Source organism: Simochromis diagramma, unplaced genomic scaffold (assembly GCF_900408965.1).
Source record: "Simochromis diagramma unplaced genomic scaffold, fSimDia1.1 OVJJ01000683.1, whole genome shotgun sequence".
NCBI lineage: Eukaryota > Metazoa > Chordata > Actinopteri > Cichliformes > Cichlidae > Simochromis > Simochromis diagramma.
Genome location: NW_024387158.1, coordinates 898,325 through 922,143, shown reverse-complemented (window position 1 = coordinate 922,143; position 23,819 = coordinate 898,325). Strand labels below are relative to the sequence as shown.

General features: G+C 38.1%; 2 protein-coding genes across 3 annotated transcripts; one reads left to right on the top strand and one right to left on the bottom strand.

Moving 5' to 3' along the window:
- Nucleotides 1-452: 452 nt before the first annotated feature.
- LOC120744351 (dual specificity protein phosphatase 26-like) lies at nucleotides 453-6,245 on the bottom strand. Of its 2 annotated transcripts, none has more exons than XM_040048677.1 (4): nucleotides 5,695-6,245; nucleotides 4,978-5,161; nucleotides 4,362-4,573; nucleotides 453-1,311 (listed from the first exon to the last, which is right to left on the bottom strand). In XM_040048677.1, the coding sequence occupies exons 2-4, from the start codon at nucleotides 5,154-5,156 to the stop codon at nucleotides 1,106-1,108; spliced, it is 597 nt and encodes a 198-aa protein (XP_039904611.1). In that variant the 5' UTR covers nucleotides 5,157-5,161; nucleotides 5,695-6,245; the 3' UTR covers nucleotides 453-1,105. The 2 variants fall into 2 exon arrangements, with proteins under 2 accessions (XP_039904611.1, XP_039904610.1); XM_040048676.1 differs by having other exon boundaries at nucleotides 5,465-6,243.
- Nucleotides 6,246-7,068: 823 nt separating this feature from the next.
- Nucleotides 7,069-22,939, top strand: ddx56 (DEAD (Asp-Glu-Ala-Asp) box helicase 56). The gene is made up of 14 exons (XM_040048675.1): nucleotides 7,069-7,200; nucleotides 9,000-9,161; nucleotides 9,419-9,573; nucleotides 10,351-10,521; nucleotides 11,076-11,166; nucleotides 11,987-12,228; nucleotides 13,281-13,421; nucleotides 14,308-14,421; nucleotides 14,502-14,596; nucleotides 15,242-15,315; nucleotides 16,517-16,606; nucleotides 16,694-16,799; nucleotides 19,587-19,687; nucleotides 22,649-22,939. Exons 1-14 carry the CDS (start codon nucleotides 7,144-7,146, stop codon nucleotides 22,730-22,732), a joined length of 1,683 nt encoding a protein of 560 aa, XP_039904609.1. The 5' UTR covers nucleotides 7,069-7,143; the 3' UTR covers nucleotides 22,733-22,939.
- The last annotated feature ends 880 nt before the right edge of the window (nucleotides 22,940-23,819 follow it).

Below are 23,819 nucleotides of genomic sequence, written 5' to 3'. Positions count from 1 at the left end.
AGCATCGAAACTAGCTCTCAGATCAATAAATAGAAGCTAAGTTAAGGCTACGTCCACACTAATGTGTTTTCATTTGAAAACGCATAGTTTTCTCTCCGTTTTGGCCTCCCGTCCACACTGAGATGGCATTTTCCCCAAGGAAAAAACGCAGCGTTTTGAAAACGCTCTCGAAAATGCATATATTTCAAAACGGAGCTGTCCCGTCGCAGTGTGGACACTCGAAAACGCAGACTTTCTAAAACGATGATGCATTTTAGTCCTGTGATGCATTCATGTGACCAATTAAACAAAGATAGTGGAGGGCATTATACAGCAGTTGTTTTGATTGCTCTCAATTTTGACAGCCCTAAAAAAGATTAATATCAGTTTGTACATGCTCCAGATAGCTTTTCTTCAAATTCTTTAATTCTCACCCACTTTTGCGCATGCGCAGGACTGGAACGTAAGCGTTTTTGGCCGTTTCAATGTGGACGCACAGCGTGGACGCGGAGCGTTTTCAGACGAAAACGCCGTTTCCAAATCTATCCGGGCTAGTGTGGACGTAGCCTAAATTAACATAATTCAGACAGTGAGGTTACACACCAAACTCCTGTTTCACATCTGACTCAAACCCCGTGCAGCAGTTTCCTCAATTTTGGACTCGCAGTCAACTTTTGAAACCTATAAGTCAAAGGTAAGGGTTTACTACTTAACTTACATAGGTCAACTGATGTTGCTGTAAAATTTCTACCATTATGTGCGTGAATGAATCTGAAAGGCAGAGGTCAGTTACAAATTGAAAAAAACACTTTGAAGAAAATAGTGGAATTATTAATAAAAGTTTCTAATTTTTTAGAATCTTAATGTACCAGTAAACTTTGATATCTTAAGGAATATAAAATTATTTGGTGCTGCTGTTTCAGAGTCTACAGAACTACAAAGATTAAACAAACTGAGCAAATTGACTATGAAAATAATGGCATCACTTGATCTGTGGTATCACTGGCTACCATTCAGAGATGCAAAGTCAGAAATGCACAGGTTGCTCCTAGTTTGGTCCCAGAATATCTCCCAGTGTAATGGGCTGCTACCTCAGGTGGAGTGTGTCTTGACCGTATTTTCAGCTCTACGGTGATGTCTTTCGGCTCTCTCTCAGGATGCTGTCCAGGCCATTCAGCTGGCGGAGGAAACCTCGGTTAGGGATGACACCTCTGTGGTCTTTTACTGTCTTGATGGCCTCCACAAGCGTCAGATTTTGTCTGATCATCAAGTAGGCTAGCACCAGAGTAGCTGAGCGGCTCACTCCCACAGTACAGTGGACCAGAACCTTACCTGCACATACCAAAAAACATAATCACAAGTCCACGCAAATTAAACAACCTGCATAGAACTCAGTAGCCATGCACACAAAGAACCCAGCACACACACAAAACTGTTTGCTTTGTATCCACTGTGGCAGAAACATCAGCGTTGTTTTAAAATGTATTTTTTTACTATTTGAAAAATGAAGTTTGTCAACAGTTATTGTTTGCTGTGTAGCAGTGGAAATATCAACAACTGCCACTGGATTACATGAATCTTTAAAACTGGAGGATTCTAAGGCGAGCTCTGAAGCCTCAGCACTCCTGTTCCATTAGTCTTGTACAATATCAATATCTTGTACAAACAAACAAACAAACATAATGAGGCTCAGGAAAGTAAGTGTGCATTGTGATCCAGCAATTATAACTTTGGCCAAAATACAGAGATTTCATTCGCCAATAAAAAGTTGCTCAGCCTTCAGCAACACATGTAACTGCACGTATCATGACTGGATGAGTTTCAGGTTTTGCATTTTTTGCTGTATTAGAGTGAAGCCAGTGATAAATCAATACATCCACCCATGTACAGTGGAAATTACAGCTATAGTTAAAATGGCAAACTTAACTTTCAAAAAGTCAACAAATCCTGAAGACAACAAATTATTGATGTGCAGCACACATATCAAATCTTTCATAGTGATTTTGTAATTTATTCAAACTATAAACAGGCAAAATAAATAATAAGTTATGGTGTGTTTTAGCTACAGTGAATTTGTTCCAGCTCGGGTGGAGACTTTAATGAGTAAATACTTTTATAGAGATTCAAGTAGATTTTATTGCAGCACATTTATACTTTTATTTCAGTAAAATGTTATTTTTACTGAATATACATACACTATTGTATTACTTTTATATAAGTAGCAGATTTAGGACACTTCTTCCAAAGCTGTAAAATGCTGATAATCAGCATTTGATCAGAGCATTTGTTCACTGTTTATCAAAACAGTGAAGAATACTTTACTAGTAAACACAGATCTAAGTACCACCAGATTTACATAAGATGATTTACGTAAAATGATAGAAACAATCTGAACTGTTCAGATCAGACAAATGAGCTACTTATTGTTGTCAGATATTGTAAAAAGACAGTCTGTCACATACTCCTCTCTGTCCACTGCTCAGCGGACGTGTAACTTTATCTAGATGACCTATAATACTGGAACCTGAACCCGCAGTGAGTGGAACTCTGCAGCCAGAGGTGTACAGCTGTGTTTCACTGAGTGACCATTTGGCAGCAACATAAGCACTGGAGAGGCTTCCAAATTTAGTTTCCAAATTGTACACAAATACGGTTCAAAACAACGCTGATCATGGCGCCACCTTGCTTTAATGCAGTAACCTGAAATGTCCATTAAAAGTGACCAATCACATTAGAACCCCTCTTCCTTTGGGCTCTGCTCCAGACAGTCAAAATTCAGTTCATTTGCAGGAGCAAGAGTGAGAGTGTGAATCAAAGTTCTGCACGCACAGGTTGTTGAATTTATGCAGAGGAATTTAATTCTAGATTACTTTTTTTCTTGCGTGGAATTTTTGACATAAATAATTCCATAAGATTACAAAATGTTAGGTCAAAATGTTTTGCTTAAAATGATCAGTTTGTTCTACAATTGGAATTCCCACCATCTCTGGCTCCAAAAACAACATGCCAGTGGCCACAAAACTAACATTACGCCAGATTCCAGAAATCAATGGATGATGTCACAAACTTCCCTTATTTTTATACAGTCTGCAAAAGAGACATACAGAACCAGAGTGTGAGCTTGTGGATGTTTGTTTATATTACAATCTTCAGCGTGGTTTTAGGATAGCTGTGCCCCTGATCAATGCTATTAAACACAAATGGTTGCTCCCCTCATCCCAGTGCAAATTACTAGGATAAATTGATGATTTACAAAAGACTATTAGCTACCCTAAAAATATTTATACATATTTTATATAAATGAAAATAGTTTCATGTAATCAGTGTAAAGCAATATACTAAATATTTGTTAATACTTTAAAGAAAAAGCTAAATGACCAGTTAAGACAAGGGCTGTGCCCCAAATTCCTCTTTTCTTCTTCTTCTTCACTACATTAGACATTTGCATCATTATTTAGACCTGTTGAGCCACACAAGTCTAACTATATAACACAACATTTAAGTGTTTTTGAAGAAGCAACAGCATGTAGTGGGAAAATTTATAAACTAAAAACAGGGCCATTCAAATACAAATGGATGAATCTGCTAAAGCAAGGTTACATTAAGCTTTCCCAGTAGTTATATAAAACCTTTCATAGATCAAAAAGAGATTCATTTAAAATGTAGAAGATACTACAGTCTGAAAATTTCTTAGGTCTTAGGTCTTTGGGCAAGACACTTCACCCGTTGCCTACTGGTTGTGGTCAGAGGGCCCGGTGGCGCCAGTGTCCGGCAGCCTCCCCTCTGTCAGTGCGCCCCAGGGTGGCTGTGGCTACAATGTAGCTTGCCATCACCAGTGTGTGAATGGGTGGATGACAGGTTGTGTAAAGCGCTTTGGGGTCCTTAGGGACTAGAAAAGCGCTATACAAATACAGGCCATTTACCATTTACCATTTAGGTCAAAGAACAGTCTTAGGTCTTAAGTCTTAGGTCAAACAACAAATGTATTTGTTTACTCTAGTAATATAATAACTCATTTTTACTTAAAATTACTTTAGTCAATATCTATCCATCAGGCCATCAGGGTTATATGGGGTTCAGTCTTGCCCCAGGATCCTTTTTTGATATGCAGAACACAGAGCTTCTAACTGCTAGATGACCTGCTATTTGAAGTGATAATTTTCCCTCATGTTATCAATTAATAATACATTTTTCATAGGCATCTTTCAAAAGAATCAAAGATACCTTGTAAGCAATTAAATAACAAAAAACACAGCATGCAAAAAATAACAATTGGAAGAGCGCATAGATTTAAAAGTCAATAGATCATAAAATTAAAATCAAACACAGTAGAACAGAGAATCTACCCACACAGACCCCCACACACCCAGACTCAGACTAACCTCCACTGGTGAGGGCTTTGTGAATGAACTCAGAAGCAGGATAGAAGTTAACACTCATGTCAAAAGTTGGTGAGTCATGAGCCTCAATGCCATGATAGGTGATGTTCATCCCAGCATAATATTCGGCTCCCCCGCGCCACTTCGTCTGTGCGCAGTTGAGGATATGTGTAATGCCAAGTTTGGCCAATTCTCGTCGATCTGATGCAATGTCCCTGCAGAGGAGAGAAGGTATTTCCAGCTCTAGCAGTTAAACTGTTTTCACTTGACTACATAACTTGTATGATTTATGCTGACATGTAACTCTTATGTGACTCCTAAGCTTATGAATGAGACAAACAGATACTGCTGGGTGATGGAGCTAGATATAGATATTAGATAAATACGCTTGCTTTAGACTAAACAACTTTCAGCTTATATGGTGGAATGCCAGAATATTTACTTCATTAAAATTAGTTCTCATTGGGTGCTCATTACTCACTCGTAATAAGTAATGGGTATTTTTATTTCTAAGTAATACGTTACTAAGAAATTAATACTTTAAGTATTTATTCACTGTTATTAAGACACTCTGAGTATTTACTTCTTCTGCCACCGTTTAGAGGTTAGAAACACTCACTGGTCTCCGATATAGAGTCGTGGCCACACTTCGTCTGCATGGTTGCAGGCCGTTTTGCCCGTGTAAAGGAGCCTTTCTAGCTCGGAGACGGTCAGAATCGGGGAGGAACGTTCAGAGTCTTTTCGGCTCGGAGACCTGGAGCTGCTCCGGGACCGAGAGAATCGAGACATGAACGCCATTAAATCTGTGAAAACAGAGATGAAAAGAACGGGTCTTTTATTATTATTATCATTATTATTATTATTATTAAAGAAATTCACACGCGCGCGCGTTCAGAATAAAACGAATAGAATTAAAATATAAACTGGTTGTGTGTTGTAATCCTTACGTTTATTATTTGAATATGACATTTTAATAACAAATGTACCTATAGCTTTATGTAAATAATTCGTAGCATGTTAGTTTACAGTTGCGGATACAAACAAAAGCATGCAGATCATGAATTTTACGTGTTTTTTAAAAACGCGAATACCATATTTGTATTTACCTGTGTTGTTTTATTCCGTGTCTCAGTTATGTGGGGCTAGGCGCTCTGCGGCCATGTTGACTAATTTATTTGTTATGGGAGGATAACTGTGTAGACGAGACAGCTGCTATTGCATTCAGTGGGCATCTTCACCGTCTTCTCAACAAGTCTTCATTGAGGTGCGTGACTCCGAGGACATAGCTCCCGTTATAAAACGAAATTTAACGAAATTTAAAATAATGTGAGCTTACACAGTACAAAGAGCTTCTCCAGTTCTTCTCTGTGGCAATTTATAGTCGGTTGTGTTGAAATAAGCGACTTTCAGCTGCTCCTTTAGTCACATTGGTCACAAGGGGTCGCCACAGCGAGTAAGTCTGCATATTTGATTTGGAAGATTTTTACACCGACTTCTTGACACCATTGTGACTAAAGGAAGCAATTGAAGGTAGTTTATTTCCCGACGCAACCCCAAAAGGATTTGTGAGCACTCCTGGCATCGAAGAGGGATCTTTCAGTTTTTATGCGAATGTTGCTATTGCTAACTGAAATGATGGCTTTAATGGTATTATATATCATTAATGGATTTTAGTCATTGTGGTGTTTGCTACCATCTGCTGGTCAAATTGGGGTAAAGCATTAAAAATGTCAAGGTAGGAAAAAATGAATAGCAGTCTTACCACAAGGTCCATCTGCTCTGGAACTTTCCATCACACCGCTGGAGTAGTGCGGTGTTGTTCTCCTTGTATAAAGAGTGATGGAAAATTCTGTCATAAAACTGACTACGTTTTAGTTTTTCTTTAGGAAGACCCATGTGCAGAAAATAATATATGTTATGAATTACAAATTACAATTAATAAAATTAGTTTTAAATCTGATTTAATAATAACTGATTTAATAAATCATTTAAAAATATAATGAAGAAACGTTACACCCACTGAAAAAAATCTAACCATAAAAAAATCAAAATTTGGGGTTTCTACGGAAAAAAATATAGGGAAAATGAAAATTTATTTGGAATGATTGTGTGAAATAGTACAATTTCTTTCCAGCATCAGACAATAACAACATAAATAACCTTATCAGAGGCCTGTATTATGAAGCAATATTTTGGTCTTGGTGAGGTTAGTTTTCATTATTGAGGTGGTTGCTTGCCAGGGTACATCACAATGGTAACTTGCGGTAGAGTATATAGAAAAGTATACAAACCTGAAAATAGTATTACTGGTCATAAACAATATTGAGTTGAAATTTAACATAAAAATGAATATATTCAGATCATATGCCTATCTCATCCAATCTGAAGCACCGTCTTCTGCAACACCAACATACTAAAGGTCCTTCATGACATCCATGATGGTTTTCCTCTTTTCCTCCTACCTGACAGCTCCATCCACAGCATCTTTTGTCCAGTAAGCTGTCTTTCCTTTGCACTTGCTCATACCATCTAAGTCTTGTTATATATATATATATATATATATATATATATATATATATATATAAACCTTGGTTATGTATTTGAAATATGCTTCAGTTTCTTTTTTAAGAGCAAGAAAACTGTGTTTAATATTTAAAAAGTACACTTTTTAGATATAAAGTAGAGATTGACTACAAAATGTTCTTTCTTTTATTTCGGAGGTGCTTAAAAGCGACATGACGTCATAAACTTGCGACGCACGTGTGAGCTTGGTGAGAGACGAGCGATGGCTCATGAGAGGCTACAATTCCATGAAATGGGCTTAGACGACCGCCTGCTAAAGGTAACAAACTTCGAGGCTGTCGGGGAACTGTGAATTTTCAGGTGGAGAATAAAATCCTCCGAGAAGTTTGAAAATCCGACAGTTACTTCGGGAGTCGGAACTGCTCGCTCGGTGGCAGAGTTAAGTTTTTATGCAAACATGAAGTTGTGCGTAGGTGAAATTACTAGACATGGAAAAATGCTGGATTACAGAAGTAGTAGAAATCATGTCCGCTGTTTTCTAGTATAGACGCCGTTTCGCACTTTTATCAAAAGCTAATAACAGTTTGATTACCCTACATTGTTTTTGACTTTGTCCTGGTTGTAACTGCCTTCCTAGTGTCCCGTTTATCATGTATGACAAAATCCGGTTATAACGATATTTACTTAAATGGGCATTCAGTTAACCCATAAATGATGATTTCGACATAAACATGCATACACAGACGCCACATTGAGGGAGGGGGCTGACCCGTTGCTGCGACCCGTCAGCGCGTCCGCCATATTGAATTTGTCCTTCTTTTTTAGCAGTGAAACTACAAAACTACTACAAAAATTATAGATCCGTGTTTCATTGTATGCAATAAAATTTTACGGTTAGAATGTAAAACAAAAAAGGGCTAGTTCCAATTTTTGTTTTGCAAATGTAAGGTGCACTACAAATTAAATGTGTTTATTATTATTCTTGTTGTTGTTGTTGTTAATAGACAGCTGTTCTCCTCAGCTACAGAGAACAGCTGTCTGTTCTCTCCCTGTTGTCCTCTCCAGCTCTTGGCTGCTTCTGGCTTCTCTTCCTTCTAATCTTCCACACACAATTTGTCTTGGCCTATCATCAAGGGTGGAAAGTGTCTATCCTGTCACCTCTCACTTTGCAGTGTGGGTTTCTTAGTCTCTCTTGACTTTGGACACTTCAACCATGGCATTTAACAGATATTTTATAAAATGTTGCTATTTTTGTTAACTTGCAAAATGAAAACACAATTTTGACTTCGAATCCCATGGACATATTTTATATATTTTAATCAAAAGGAAAAACTAAGAAAGGTGAAATGGGACATAAAATCCTACAGAAATAATAATAATAACTTTTATTTAAAAGCACCTTTCAAGACACTCAAGGACACTAAACAATAGAGTAAAACACATAGTAGAACAATGACAAAATGAAGAACAAAAAAAACAAACACATACACACAAGATAAAATAAATAAGGTTGGGCAGATGTACAAATTTTATATGTAACAAGTTTATTCCTGGACCACTTCACTTCGACTGTCCGTCATTTTTGTTCAAAAGATTTCTTCACCAATATGCAAAGCATCTTGGGATAGGGTGGGCCTCGAAGGGGGCCGGCTCAGACTCTTTGCTGTGTGTGTGTGTAAACGAATTCCAGCTCCATGTTACACTGCTGTTGCTGTGTTGCCAGTCCTTTTGTTGAAATTTTTTTGCAGAGTTTGTTTGTTTTTGTGGACATGCTTGCTGCTTTTTCATTCATTTTCAGTCCAGCCCTGTACCTCCCTGTTTTCAGTGGGATGTTTTGTTTTGGGTTTTTTTTTTTTTTTTTGTGTGTGTGTGTGTGTGTGTTAAGCGCTTAAGTGTAGAAAAAGTGGTTGTGTGATTGAGTAAATGAGACATGTTGTATAAAGCACTCTGAGTGCTCAAGTAGATGAGAAAACTGCTCCATTTACATTTAGCACAGAGCAGTCAACCTGGGGAATGCTCTGCACCAAATATTAAACTGAGATTTGTCTGACATTTGTCTGTGTCACTATAATAATTTGTTTCACCTCTGGGTTTTTTTGTTTTTTATTCTTGACTCAGGCAGTCGCAGATCTGGGATGGTCAAAGCCCACTCTGATCCAAGAAAAGGTAATCCCTTTGGCTTTAGATGGAAAGGACCTTCTGGCTCGAGCCCGGACTGGGTCTGGGAAGACTGCCTCATATGGTATACCTGTCATACAGCGCATCCTGGCTTCCAAACAGGTGAGAAACCGCAATAACGTTTTTGGAAGCAGATTCAAATGCTGAGTTTACACACTGTAGGTTGATATTACTTTCATCTTAGATGATCTCTGCACCTTAGAGAATGTGACTCTCCAGATTTTGTTTTTTATTGTTTAGTGTATAAAATGTAAAAAACAAAATGGTGTTCCCATTGTTTAGGATGATGTTTTCTGTTCTCCAGATAATTTGTTTTACTCCAGATTTGTATATTCACTGTTTGTTCTTTCTCCTGTTAGACTGTGCGTGAGCAAGATGTGAGGGCTCTGATTGTGGTGCCAACCAAAGAACTGGGTCACCAAGTTCAGATTATGATGAGACAGTTAACAGCGTACTGCTCCAGGGACGTCCGAGTGGCCGACATCTCTAGCAAGGTTGATCTGTCAACACAGAGGTCAGCACATTTCTTTCAGTCAGAAAGCTGAAGCGGTCTGTTCAAATAAAGTCTGTGTGGGAGACACTGGTCCACGTGGTCTGAATAGTTTTTATTTATCGTTTAACTTCACGGAAAGAGTACTCCACAGAAAAAAAAAAACACAGTGACCTCAATATTGCTGTCATCAGGTTACTTTTGTTCTCACTTTGGTTCTGATTAGTGCCAACATGTATGGAACACGTCAGAAGATGGGTGCAGCTGTGTGTGGCTACAGTAATCTCTAAAACATTGTAGAGGTCTCGCCATGCTTTAGAGCTGCATTTCAGCCAGTGGTGTTTGGGATCATGTCAATACTGATGGAATTATGAATACAGTAAAGTAGAATTTGATCTATCATGGTACAGTGGTACTGTAACGTCTGTATTTGATTTCATGGTACAGTCATTTTTTTAGTATTTTATTTATTAATTAATTTCTTTTTTTTTTTTGTAAATTTGCAATCATTTTGCTAGTGAACAGCCCTCCTTGTTCTTTTGATTTTAATTGCTCTTACCCCTTCCTGTTTTATGCTTTGCTTGGGTTTATTGTTCTGTTGTGCATTTAGCAAGCTCAAAAGTCCCTGATTGTGTGATAAGCATCTAAAGACTTCAAGTGCCTGCATTTTTCCACAGTATTGCAGTTATATAATATTTTTAAATCCGCAAAGTGTAATTGTGGACTTCATAGATTAATAAAAAAGTTCGTGCTGTCAAACGAGGAGATGTATTTTAAATGATCACTTTTATGTGTGGACAGGCCCATTTTAATGGAGAAGCCGGATGTAGTTGTGGGGACGCCATCCCGTGTGCTTGCCCATCTCAACGCACAGAACCTGGTCCTGCGTTCTTCTCTTGAGATGCTGGTGGTAGACGAAGCCGACCTAATCTTCTCTTTTGGCTTTGAGTCTGACCTGAAGAACTTGTTGTGGTGAGAGTGTACAGATTTTCACCAGAGGGAACTCGCTTCATGCAAGCGTCTCCTGCTGCTGTTTGTTTTAAAATTTGCATTAGAAAGGTGGTGTTTTTGTTTGTTTTTAACGTCCGGGATTTAAATGAGAGATTCCCAGCCTTTTTTAGGTGAAAGTTGCATGAAACTTACATGTGTAGTGTTATAGGTTATAGCCTTCTTATGAATATGACACGAGCTAATAATGTTTTCAACTCATCCATTTTCCAAACTAATTTAAATGTAAGAGGCAAAGAAGAAAGAAGTCTCTTTTTTCACATCATAGATTTCTTCTGTTCTTGTTCTTAAAATCTCAAACTTGGTAAAAAAAGAAATGAAGCAAAAATCTGTTTTAGATTGGAGCATCAGTCTTTTTCAAAGACCACCAAACATACTTTTCTTCCCTGCAGCCACAAGTTGCCTGTGTTTACATTTAGTTTGGCTTCAGTTGGGTTTAGGTTAGTTATTGTAGCCTTAATGTCAAATTTAACTGTTTTTTTTTTTTTATCTTTCTTTCTTTTCTTTTTTTTAAACAGCCATTTACCAAATATCTACCAGTCTTTCCTGATGTCTGCTACATTTAATGAGGATGTCCAGAGCCTCAAGGAGCTGTTGCTGCACAATCCTGTAATGTCCCCTTAACACTCACTTGATCAAAGGTTTATTGTTTTCTATACAATTGAATGTTTAGATACATTATTAATAACATTTGAGTTACTGTTGCCTTCCTGTCAAGTCAAATCAGCCCTGCGTTTCTCCTTCAGCCTCAGGTATCAACACAGATTTCTCCCAGAGACTCCCACTTACTGAATATATTTATTCAGTATTTATTATTAGATTTACTATTATTATATTTTTTCTTCCCTTAACCCCCAACCAGTAACAGCAAACGGCCACTATATAAATTTAACAGAACACAGTAATTGCACTTGGGTTGAGAACAAAACAAAACAACCATACCGTTCATACCATAAATTTGTTAGAAACAAATTTATGGTATGAACGTGATTCAACCCAAATACTAGTAAGTTTAAGATACACACCTTCCCACCTGAGATGTGGCAGGGTATCATAGAAGCGAAGGTCAGTACAAGTTAGCAACTAGCCACCTGATTCGGACCAGAGTAAAAGAACTATAGTTGTGAAAACACTCTTAGCCTGCTGTTTCTAATTAATACCGTACAGGCTGAGACCAAGAGTTAATTTCACACAGTGTGAATTGATCATTGTTGTATTATCATTATCAGTGTTCTCTTCTGCATTGTGCAGTTAAAGACTTGCGCAAAGTAAATGAGTACAAAAAAACATAACTTTATTCTCTTGCGAAAACCTTAGTGAAGAATAAGAGTGAAGTTTAAGCTGCAGTCAGAGGTGATATGCAGGATGTGTTGATGTTTCTGGTTTTGTCTTGACCCACACATCCATTTTGGATATGGTGTTTTGTTAGGTGATACTGAAGCTTCAAGGATCCCAGCTCCCAGACAGCAGCCAGCTGCAGCAGTACAGCATTAAATGTGAGGAGGAGGACAAGTTTCTACTTGTGTACACACTGCTCAAGCTGTGCCTGGTTAAGGGGAAGACGCTATTGTTTGTGGGAACTGTGGACAGATGCTATAGACTCAAACTGTTTCTCGAACAGTTTGGCATTCCTGCCTGCGTCCTCAATTCTGAACTGCCGGTCCAGTCCAGGTGAGAGGAGAATTCACAGGACAGTGTTATATACATTTTCAGGGTTTTTTTTTTTCAACTTGGTTCTGTGTGGAAATATGAAGGTGTACAGTCACCTTATTCAGAGCACAACATTGGGCTATATACAGTGTAATTATTGAGTTTTCTCCTGATGTTGGACTGATGAACATGAACATAAGTGTTAAAAAGGCCAGAGTTCCTTTGTGACCATCTAGACTGTTGCAGTAAACTTTATTGGTCAATGACTCCCGTGAAGAGGGACAGTCAATTTCATTGATTTTATACGCAATGTGACAGTGCAGATGATTCTGTAATATTTCTTTAAATGATTAACATCAGAACCTGCATGAAACATGTGCTTTGAAAATCAGACTTTAGATCCCAAGATTGTGTAAAAAAAATTTAAAAGAATTGGGCTCAATAAGCATGCGAGTATCTGTGAGCACAGTAAAAGGAGTCCTTCAAATATTGCACTTTGCAGCCAATAGCTGCTCCAGCTCCACTAGCTTAGACTGCAGCTGATGGTCTTTGTTCTGCACCGTAGCCATGGGGAGCTCTGTGTAGCAGCACAAATCCAGTTTTGAACTCGCCACATTGTAAAATGCCCTGCATGTTTTGAAGAAAAGCTACTACTGCAGTCTAAGTTGGTGAAATTAAGGTAAATTTACCTGTGGGTTAGGGTTGGAACCTCTGTTGATAAATAGCTGGATGACTTAAAGAACAAAAACTAATCAATAATCAGTCTAGACAGCAAAGTAACAACAAAGGATCACGTTTCAAGGCACTATTAGAGAGGCTTGTGTAGTGTTACACAGAATAGTCTGTCCACAAATATAAGTATCATAGTTTTGAACTATTAATGCATCTGTTTTAAGATTTTTGTTTATTTGCTTGTTTTCTTTTTAAGCGTCTTGTTAATTTGGACCCGACACGGCACATGACACCCACAATAGTAAAAGTATACTGTAGCAGGCAGTCATCCAGTATGTATGGTGCATTATTGATTCCTTTCTCTTCTCTCTGTGTTTGTGTTTTGTATCACTCTGTTGCAGGTGTCACATCATTGCCCAGTTTAATCAGGGGTTTTATGACTACATCATCGCCTCAGATGAGCAGAGTCTGACTGATACAGCCGCTGCACCACAGACGACTGCAGGGAAAGAGAAGAAAAAGACCCAAAAGAAGGGAGGAAAGTAAGTCAGACTATTGATTAACACTCAAATAAAAAATATTAGAGAGATAATATTCTGAAGCAGCACAAGATGGGGAAAAATGCCATAAGGGGGAAAACTAATGTTAGTAGAATACATTTTATGTGACGTTTCAGTAACCAGTTGGACTTTCTCAACAGTGTAAAACTACAGTTTATATTCTTAAGTATAGACAACAGTGAAGTTTTTTGGTGCTGGTTACCAGAAATGGTGCCCAGGGTTCGTACAGGTGCTTGAAATCCTAGAAATTGCTTAAATTTTAACATTGCCCTTTCGTGGTTTGAAAAGTGCTTGAATTTTGGATGTGGTGCTTAAAACTGCTTGAAACTATAACTGTATTTCATTCACCACAAATACCTATCTGATTGGATAGTTCTTTTTTTTCTCCTTCAGATATAGAAATTAAATGAGTCACAAAGTCTAAAAGCAAAATTTCTCCGCCTGGGCTGCCATGCCACTGTTCTCCATGCCTGTCTTACTGTACATGATGTTATGAGTGCAAACACTTTAAAGGTGATAATTTAGGACTTTAACAATATTACAGACAGTAATATAGTCAAACAAAAGGCTCCAGTCTCTCTACGACCCTGATAAGGGTTAGCAGGAGAGGATGAATGGATAAATGGAAGCTTTCAGGTTGTTGGTCTTTATCAGTGGAAAAAGAGTTCGATGGTCAGTTGGATTGCTGAAGTTGAGATTTTACCATTTCAATAAATACATTTAAACCTTCTAAACAAGCTGTGTTTGCAGCCACATTGAAAAACCCACATTATGTGGCGTAACCCATGTCGTCAGATATTGGATGATAGAACCAGCCTATTAAAAATTGCATTTGGACACTGTATTGACTGTTTTGTTGTCTCTTTAGAGCTAAAGATAAAGAGTATGGAGTGTCAAGAGGTGTGGACTTCCAAAATGTTGCCAATGTAATTAACTTTGATTTCCCAAAAACTGCGGAATCGTATATTCATCGAGTTGGAAGGTATGTACAGTTTCTTTTAAAAAATGACATGATAATCTTTACTAAAAATCAAACTCTGATAGCCACTTTTATTCTTGCAGAACGGCAAGAGCAGACAACCCGGGCACCGCTCTGTCATTTGTATCTCATACCGAGCTTGGTTTGCTGTCAGAGGTGGAGGAAGCTCTCACTGGGGGTAATGAAGATATGTTTTGATCTAATTTTAGGCCTACACCTTTTACTGACTTTTTAATGTGAAAATTAAGTAAAAATGGAGTTGCAGAGAGATCCACTTGCATTAATATCATCATTATCATTATGACTGTTTCTGTGTTGATGACTGTAGCATGTTGTTTTTCATTTTACTTTAAACACAGTTAGGCTATGTTCACTTCACATGCGGAAAAGGCCCACATCTAGTTTTTTGCTGAATAAGTGAAATGGTAGACCGTTTCTCTAGTTAGTCAGCTTCACCTTCTACAGCTGCATCAGAGTTTGATGTGTCTCAGTGCTAAAATATTGAACCTCAGGGAGTAGTATACAGTGCTGTGAACAAGTACTTGCACCCTATATCTTTTTGCATATTTGTCACATTTGCATGTTTCACATTATCGAAGAAATTGATAACCAGACTAAACACAAACTGCAGTTTTTAATGTTTTGTTTTGTTGGAAACCTGGTGGAAGTATGGATTCTGCTGTCTATCAACAAGTGAAGGGAAGACAAATGTACAAAATAACTATGAAATCAGGATGGGTGCAAATACTTTTAGAGTGTAGCACGATATTTAAATGGAGTGAGATAATTTTTTGTAAGTTGTTTTTATTCTGTTTGTGTTTAGATGAGACCAATTCTCCCCTCAAACCTTATGAATTTAAAATGGAGCAGATTGAAGGCTTCAGGTACAGATGCCGGGTGAGTATCCTCCTCCTCCTTTTGGAAGCTCAATTTAATTCCAAAAATGGCAAATTCCTCAACATTTGCTGATTGTTGGCATTAGTTAAGTCTATGGCTGAACAACAAATGGAAAAAACAAACAAACTTATAATCATTTTTTCATATCAGCACAAGCCAGTATACTCTGTGCCAGTCCGTTCGCCCTTGTAAATGGGGAGCGTTCCTTCAGGAAGGGCATTTGGTGTAAAATCTTGGACAAATCAAACATACTGATCAAAAAAGATTTCCGTACCGATTGGTCAGGTTTTGACTCAACAATGACCACCTCTCTGGGCCAACAGGGTGTTAGTGTTGGCTGAAAAAAGAAATGGGAAAGGGGGAAGACATGTTAGGAGGCAACAAGAGAGAAGGAAAGGCAGGAGAAGGAGGCAGAGGATGAAGAGCGGAAAGATTTTTGGCTCAGTTGAAGGAGGGAGATGTGTGGGAGAGACAGCGGTGGACCTTCTGACCAAATTGTTTTAAAACAGTCTTGGAGAGTGAGACAGTGAGGCTAAAGAATGGAGAAAAAGTGTACTGGTAGGGATGAGACATATCACGAAGGTATGGGAACCCGTTGTTGAAGTTAGGCTAAGAAGAGAGGTGACAGTTAGTGAGCAGCAGTATTGCTTCATGCTGAGCAAGAGCACTACAGATACAATGTGTTGATGGAGTAGGTCAGAGAAGCCAGAAGCAGTTGCACTGTGTATTTGTGAATCTCGGTTAACAGATGAGGTTGGCAGGAATCCCTATGTTTGCAGATGACATTGTGATGTTAAGTGAGTGAAGTATACAGAGAAGAAGAACAAAAGTCAGTAGAAGCATGACAGAAGGCAGGTGCGTGAATGGGAGGGAGACGGGTAGAAAAATGCTAGAAATAAAAATGGTGATGAGTTCCTTGGTTGTTCATCGTTTGACCTTTGGACTGTGTCTGTTCAGTTGTCTTGTGTAGTAATGCCATTAGCTGAGTTTTCGAGCACATGATTGATTTGGTCCGGTGCTATTCTCATTGTGCCTTTTGTGTTGTCTGTCAAATTTCAAGTTCTACTTTATGTTGACAATTTCTCATATTTCTTTTGATGGAAAGACGAGGAAAGATAACCATTTTTATCGCCAAGTCCTAGCCCTTTTTCTTTTTTAAGTGTAATGTAAGGGGAATTGATTATTTTTAGTTTTTCTTTAGGACGCAATGCGCTCAGTGACAAAGCAGGCAGTGAAGGAGGCCAGACTAAAAGAGATCAAACAGGAGCTGCTCAATTCAGAAAAACTTAAGGTGAGAGATGATTTTTTTTTTTCTAAAGACAGAGGAAGGCAGAAGTGTTTGAACACGTTTTGATTGCATGCTTGTGCTCTCACTCAGACATACTTTGAGGACAACCCCAGAGATCTGCAGCTACTCCGGCATGACAAAGACCTCCATCCTGCTGTTGTCAAACCTCACCTTAAGAATGTACCTGAGTATCTCAGTAAGTGTCTGATTATATATGAATATCACCCTAACCAAAATTTTCCATTAAGATATTTTTCCTGTTTATAATGTATATTGTTTATGCTAAAAAATACTGATCTTCTACTTCCATGATGCCATGTAGGTCTTGGCTAGTAAGGAGTGATTTGTGTGAAATAATTTATTTTTTTTGTTGAAAGTTTGACTCTAAATGCAATACTGAAAGAAACTATTACCCATGAGCACATCACATTAACAATTAGGTTTACATAGTGTTAGCTCAAATTTGGATAATTTCTTCTAAAATTCTGTTAGTTCATTTTTTATTGAAGGAAATTAACATTAACAGAACGTCATTTTTTTTATTGTGAAAAATGTAATTGGGCGAGATAACTGAAAGTTGGAGTCAAGTTACAGTAGCATATTTTCAGAACTTACAGAGCTTAAGTTACACTGTGTAAAATTTCACCACTAGATTGCAAATTTCAGTCAAGTTGAGTTTTGTTTTCTTACGCCTCCCAATTCAGTTCAATAATCCTAGCCATAATGGTTGCTGTAGGACAAAAAAATTGTCAATCAGCTGTCAATATGTGGTCACATCTATTTATGCCGAAAGAATTTGATACGAATCCACGAATCAGTCTGATGACAGTGATACTGAGTTACTGAAGAGATCTAAACTTTTCTGTCAGTAAGTGCTTCTGTTTGTCCTGCTGTTAATCATTGTTTGTAAAACTTTCTTTGAGGTAGATCTGAGATTATTGGACTGTGCTACACTTAGTGAATGAACTGTCATATAATGTGAATGAGCAAACTATTCATCAGAGCAGAAAGTACATTTTTTAGGAAACTCGAACCTAACATTAGCTGGTATATTGCTAGCATATAATCAGCTATTGTTAACTGGCTTGTTGTTAGCTGTCCGGAGGTGGGATGGTCACATGTCTAATTTGCTTGACCATAAGCATTTGCGACAATATCAGGAATAAATAAGAATGTTTACATATGTTTTCGTATGTTAGAGGCCTGACTAAAGACTTCAGATGAGGAATGAGGTGAAAAGATGGCGTCTTATAATGATGCCTGTTGTGTTGTCTCTTCCCTTTGCATTTTTGCTTCTTTGGTGGAGACAGTTTCTCAAATGAAAAAAATATAAGAATGATCCTTCATATGTTGAGTGTGAAAGTCCACAGACAAATTAAAATTTGTCTCAGTGGCCTGCAAATGCCTACGTGTTTCTTCTCTTCTGCCTTTGGTGTACTGCACATGTGGATCCTTCTCTGTCCACATACATAAAACGCAGTTAACGCAAAATGGCAAATCAGCCACTGTGTTCAAGATGGCAGGGCAAGTAGGGCTGCTCAATTAATCGAATTTTAATCACGATTACGATCTGGGCTTTCAACGATCATTAAAAATGACTGAGCCGATTATTAGCCCCTCCCTCATTTATCCGCGACACCTTAAAGGCCGGTCCGTGAAAATATTGTCAGGCATAAACCGGTCCGTGGCGCAAAAAAGGTTGGAGACCGCTGATTAAGAGGACCCGAGGGAAGCTCGGAAAGCTAAGCAGAAGTTATTTGGAGAGGAGAGAGTGACTGCCTTTGGTTGAAAAGAGAGGTTAAAAAAAACTTCAGTGGTGTTGCACACTATTTTATATTATTTTTTAAAGTCATTATTCAATACATTATTATTGTTAACCCTTTAAAGTCGGTCAAAGCAGCACGCTCCGTTTTGCGTAACTATTTTTAAATCCCTGTAGAACCTGAACCACGTAAGCTAGCGCAATAATTTGTTTTGCATATGAAACCAGAGGAGTTGTACTTACATCTTGTGCCATCAGCTTGTCCTCGGTCACGGTTTCCTTCCACATAAAGCTTTGCAAAAATTGCATAAAAAGCGCTTGCAGGAACAAAAACATAATATTCCAGAAACACGCTTTGCCGATCCAATCAGCTGTTCATAACACTTCCCACAGTGAAACAGATGTCAGCGCGAACGATCGCATGTCCGCCATTTCCTGCCCGAAACCGGAAGTGACGTCATTTTCGCGGAAAATGTAGTTTTTTACTTGTAGGCCTTAAAAACCTATACTGGTCATGTTAGACTTTTCTGAATAGTTTCTGGGATGCTTAGAACTCGAATTGCACTGCTGGAAATAGTTTATTTTGATGCACGTGCTGTTTTCTTTGCAAATTTGCATCATAGGATTGTTTTTTCGTTTTTCCTGCAGTATATAAATACTGGTGTATCTCCAAAATAAAACTATGAAGACACTCAAAATAAATTTCCTGTTGTTGTAAACTATTTTTTGCAACTTTTTTGTATTTAAAGTTTTGAGGGATAAACCTCTTAAATTTCTCTAAGTAGAAATATATGTAAAAAAAACAAAAACGATTTTCAATTTTTTTTGTAGTTTATTGCACTTGTTTGCAATTAATGTAGTTACTATGGACTTAATGTATACATATTATTAAAATATGGGCTATAACAGTTGTATAGCAACTTGAAATGCTCTCACAAATGGCACTACAACATGTAAAAAAAATAATATAAGCTCTGGCGGACTTGGTTCTATAGTAGGTCTTAAAGGGTTAAATAAATATTGTCAAATAATCGTGATTATCATTTTTGCCATAATCGAGCAGCCCTAAGGGCAAGCATGGTGGCTTTCTACTCCTAAGTATGTTTCATGGATTAATTTATTTTATAAGGATGCATCAGTGTGCTGGAAGATCTAATTACAATGTATCGATGTATATTTGAGTATGCAATTTTTTTTCATTTTCATTTCACTTTCCTGCAGTTCCTGAGGCACTGAAGGGCGTGGTACATCCACTGACAAGCAGAAGAAGGCGGAGAAAAGAGATACAGAGACCAGGAGGAGTCATCAAGAGCAGTTTTAAGGTGAGATTTGGTTGGAAGGGACACCAGATCTTTGATACGCCACAGATCTGTGTAATAGTTTGAATTCTGTTCCAGGTTTCACCTTCTTGTCATATTTTTTTGTCATGTATTTTCTGTTTCACTGTGAAAACAAACTGTATATCTATTAGATTTTAGTTAAACAAAATCAGGCAATTTGAGTTGTGAGCATTTGTACTATTTTCTTACTTCTAAATTTCAGTTCACTTTTACTTATAATGTACCAAATGAGAACAGTTGCTTCAAGGCATTTTATATTGTAAGGCAAACACCCTATGATAGTACAGAAGAAAACCCCAACAGTTGAACGACCCCCTGTGTGCAAACACTTGGTGACATTGGGAAGAAGGAGCTTCCTTTTACCGGTAATAGGAAGAAACCTCTAACAGAAACAGGGAGGGGCAGACATCTACTGCAGCTGGCAGGATAAAAGACACAATCTGATAATAATGAATTATAATAGTCTAGCCTAGATGTAATAAATGCATGAACTAATTTTGAGCATCACTCTTAGATGGCACGTTTTATCAATTTTATTTATATATATATATTAGGGGTGCAACGATACACAAAATTCACGGTTCGGTTCGATACTTTGGTGTCACGGTTCGATATTTTTTCGATACAAAAAAAATGTTCATGCCTTTTTAATTTGTCATTTATTAAAATTATAAATATATATTTTAACTCAAAAGTACAGTTTTTAAATTTAACCCTAACCCTTTTGCGTGTTTTTTATTTTGACAGCGAATGCGCACCTGCGGACCACTTATGTGCAGCCCTGGTTATTTAGCTCGTCATATTGCAGCCACAGAAATTCTTTTGTCCATGAAACCATAAAGCTGCACTTTCTTTTTGCCTTATAGTCTGATTTGTCATAACTTCTCCGTTTTGTGGTAAGCTTTTCTTTGGCTGTCACTTCTTCACCCTGACCTGTCTTATTTGGCTCAGCAGAACTAAAATATATATCTGTCTGTGAAGGTTCTCAGTCATCCAGGTCATCGTAGTCAAATATATATCCTGCTGCTTTTACACACGCACTCACATAAGCTCAGCGATTCTCTGCGTGATCAACCTCTCACATGTTTAAGCTTGCTGCGGGAGATTTCACTTGTCATGTTTGCATAGTAAGCTAGCCCCAGGACGTCGGGCTAGCGATATTGCGAGCCCTGTATCTTATTGAGGAATCACTCATCTTTGGAAAAGAGAGTTTATTACAGAGAAATGTCTCTTTCCAAAATAAAAGCTATACTATCCGCTTCTTCTGGGCTATATTCTCAGCAGCATAAGGAGAGTCATGTGCTAACAGCTGTCTAAATGACTCGGCTAAAGTTAGTAGCATGCTTGTTGTTTTTGTCTTTGCACTAGGATGATGTCGGCGTAAATGTGCAGTCATATTCGTTGTGTTCCCACTAGTGCTTTCAGGTTAATCTCGTTGAAATGACCTTAACGCCACAACACGGCAAATCTCCGTTAACGAGCTACCGCCGATCGCCCCGTGCATGGGGCTAGACGGCCAACACGTTAACGAGCTAACTGCGCTAACACACTAGCTCCCACCCATGTAATTGAGCATTGCATGGCACATCCAACATACTGTTTTACTTTAGTCCATGACTCGCTTACCTTCAGGGTCATACGTCACATGAAAACCAAAATAATTCCAAACGCCAGATCTGAATGAGGGTGGGGGAGGTCCATGTGTCTTGCTAGCTTGCCCTGCGCTCTTCCTTCTGACGATGCTGTCTGTGTTGAGCCCTCAGTGGATCTGCGCTCGACAGTGCAGCCTAGGCGGAGTAGTCGAACGCAGATTCACTGAGCGCTCAACACAGACAGCATCGTCAGAAGGAAAGTTGATAAAATAAATTACAAATGTTGTATTGTTCGATACATATGCGTACCGAACCGAAAGCACTGTATCGAACGGTTCAATATCGATACGAATATCGTTGCACCCCTAATATAAATATATATATATATATATATATATATATATATATATATATATATTTATATTTATTAGGGCTGCATGATTTTGCATAAAATGAGAATCACGATTTTTTTGGCTTAGAATTGAGATCACGATTCTCTCACGATTTTCTTTTCCAATATAAATATTTATTGCACTTATTAACTGCACATCAACGTCGTAACAGTTGAGACTGAACATAAAAACAATAAATAAACATAAAAACAACAAATGTCTCACGTTTTGTTGTTGTACTGCTTGAAATTCCGTCTCCACCGTTGCTCGACACTGCGTGTATAGAGCAGGTAGTGCAACAATAGAAAAATAGTTGCGGGACGGCACTGTGTAGCGTTTGTCTAGGGTGTTGATCATTTTCCTAAATCCCTTGTTTTGCACAGTGGTGATGGGAGCCATATCTTTGGTCAGGTGATAAGTGATAGCCTCCGTAATTTCTTTGTGCCTGCGGGAGTTCGACGTGTATAGGGAAGGTTCCCGTTATTGATGTTTGGGTGGTTGACCGGGACGGATTTTCTCCAGTCACGTTCTCGTCATCCCTGACGTGCTCTCCGTTGTTTTTTCCCCTGCTAATTTTAGCATCACAGGGCACAGCTTCTGTATCACGTGGTATAAGGCTCCGCCCTTGTCATTTGTTGAGCAGGAAGAGTGAGCGCTTGTTTTCATGCAGATTACGTCCCGGATCAAAATGCGGTACAATCGTCGTCGTCGTCTTTTTTTTTTTTTTTTTTTTTTTTTAAATCGTTGTCATTTGGAAATGAGATCGCACATAAGTATGAATCGAGATCGCGATTTTCTAACGATTAATCGTGCAGCCCTAATTGATATTAGTGAGATGCCATTTTATGTCTTTTACAAAGCTCACAATATAAAATGTATATTAAAACAAAAATGTCCAGTTAGTTTGATGAAATCACCCCCTTGTTCTGAGCTAATGTGTTCCCTTTTGGTTTTGGTAGAAGAACATCCGGGGGAAGAACCCACTGAAGAGTTTCCAGTACACTGGAGGGAAAAACAGAAAAGGCAAAGCGAGCCAGTCATAGCCGTTGGAACACACCTGAATGCGTTTGAGTTGCAAATGTTATTACACTCATACACCAGTCAATAGACTGGTGTATGAGTCTATTGATATAATAATATCTCATTAGCAATATCTGTTTTATTTGATCCATTGAATAATTAACTGTATACACAGTGCATTTGCTCTGTATAATTACACGTGTTGGAATACATTTTTTTGTCAAACAATGTCTCTGTTGTGCTTCTTGGGGCTTAAGTTGTTTACGTGTAATTCTATGAGCATTAGCATGCTGATGTTTGCAAAATGACACCTAAAACAAAGGAACGTTGGTAAAGTTTAGAAAACTTTAGTTTCACTAAGTGAAATTCTAGTACTTTGTTACTTGGCAATAATTTGGTCTGTCTCGTGACTTCTCTCTTTTCTCTGTGTATTTGACTCAGAAGCCCAGAGGCTAAAACTGAGGTTTCTAACCTTTTAGACCTAGAATCTAAGTCCTTAGTAGTTGTTAATTTTGATCTGAAAATGCTTTTAGGTTAAAAGTATGGTTTATTTAAACTCTAAAGTTCATGGAGGGTAAGGATCTTGAGTGGGTCAATCTAATACTCCATAGGATTATAAGTAACTTGTAAACCAGCTATTTTCTGGGTGGTCGCTTCATCTGCCAAAACGATCACCCTTGGTGTAGAACTACATGCAGATGAGCCAAATTAAATGACTGGCCTGCACAAAGCCCTGAATTGAATCCTATTAATATTCTGTAAAACTGAAGACCAAGGTCCATGCCAGACGACTATTAAATCTGAAGGAGTTTCAGCGATTTGCCAAAAAAAAAGGATACGCAATTGAATATTTGCATTAGGGAGACATCTGTATGCACAGGAAGCTTTTTGGAAGAAATTTGGGTATAAATGATCACCGTTTATTCAGGTTTGGATGTATGTGTTTGTACAACTGTTTTATGATTAGTTTGTTTAGTATTTGTGTGTGGATTGGAGCATTGTGAGACCTCAAAAGTTACACACAAATCACCACACACATTTGCAAATCTTACTCTAGGCTTGTCATCAATCATGTTATACACATTTGTAACACTTTTGAGGCAAATTTCT

Bases quoted from the DNA above. Each gene is read 5' to 3' on its own strand.
- LOC120744351 (XM_040048677.1), bottom strand. From the start codon at position 5,156: ATGGCGTTCATGTCTCGATTCTCTCGGTCCCGGAGCAGCTCCAGGTCT. The intron at 4,574-4,977 runs GTGAGTGTTTCT...TCTCCTCTGCAG, and splicing joins CGACTCTATATCGGAGACCA to GGACATTGCATCAGATCGAC. The intron at 1,312-4,361 runs GTTAGTCTGAGT...TGGTATGTGCAG, and splicing joins CAAAGCCCTCACCAGTGGAG to GTAAGGTTCTGGTCCACTGT.
- ddx56 (XM_040048675.1), top strand. From the start codon at position 7,144: ATGGCTCATGAGAGGCTACAATTCCATGAAATGGGCTTAGACGACCGC. The intron at 9,162-9,418 runs GTGAGAAACCGC...TTCTCCTGTTAG, and splicing joins GCATCCTGGCTTCCAAACAG to ACTGTGCGTGAGCAAGATGT. The intron at 12,229-13,280 runs GTGAGAGGAGAA...ACTCTGTTGCAG, and splicing joins GAACTGCCGGTCCAGTCCAG to GTGTCACATCATTGCCCAGT.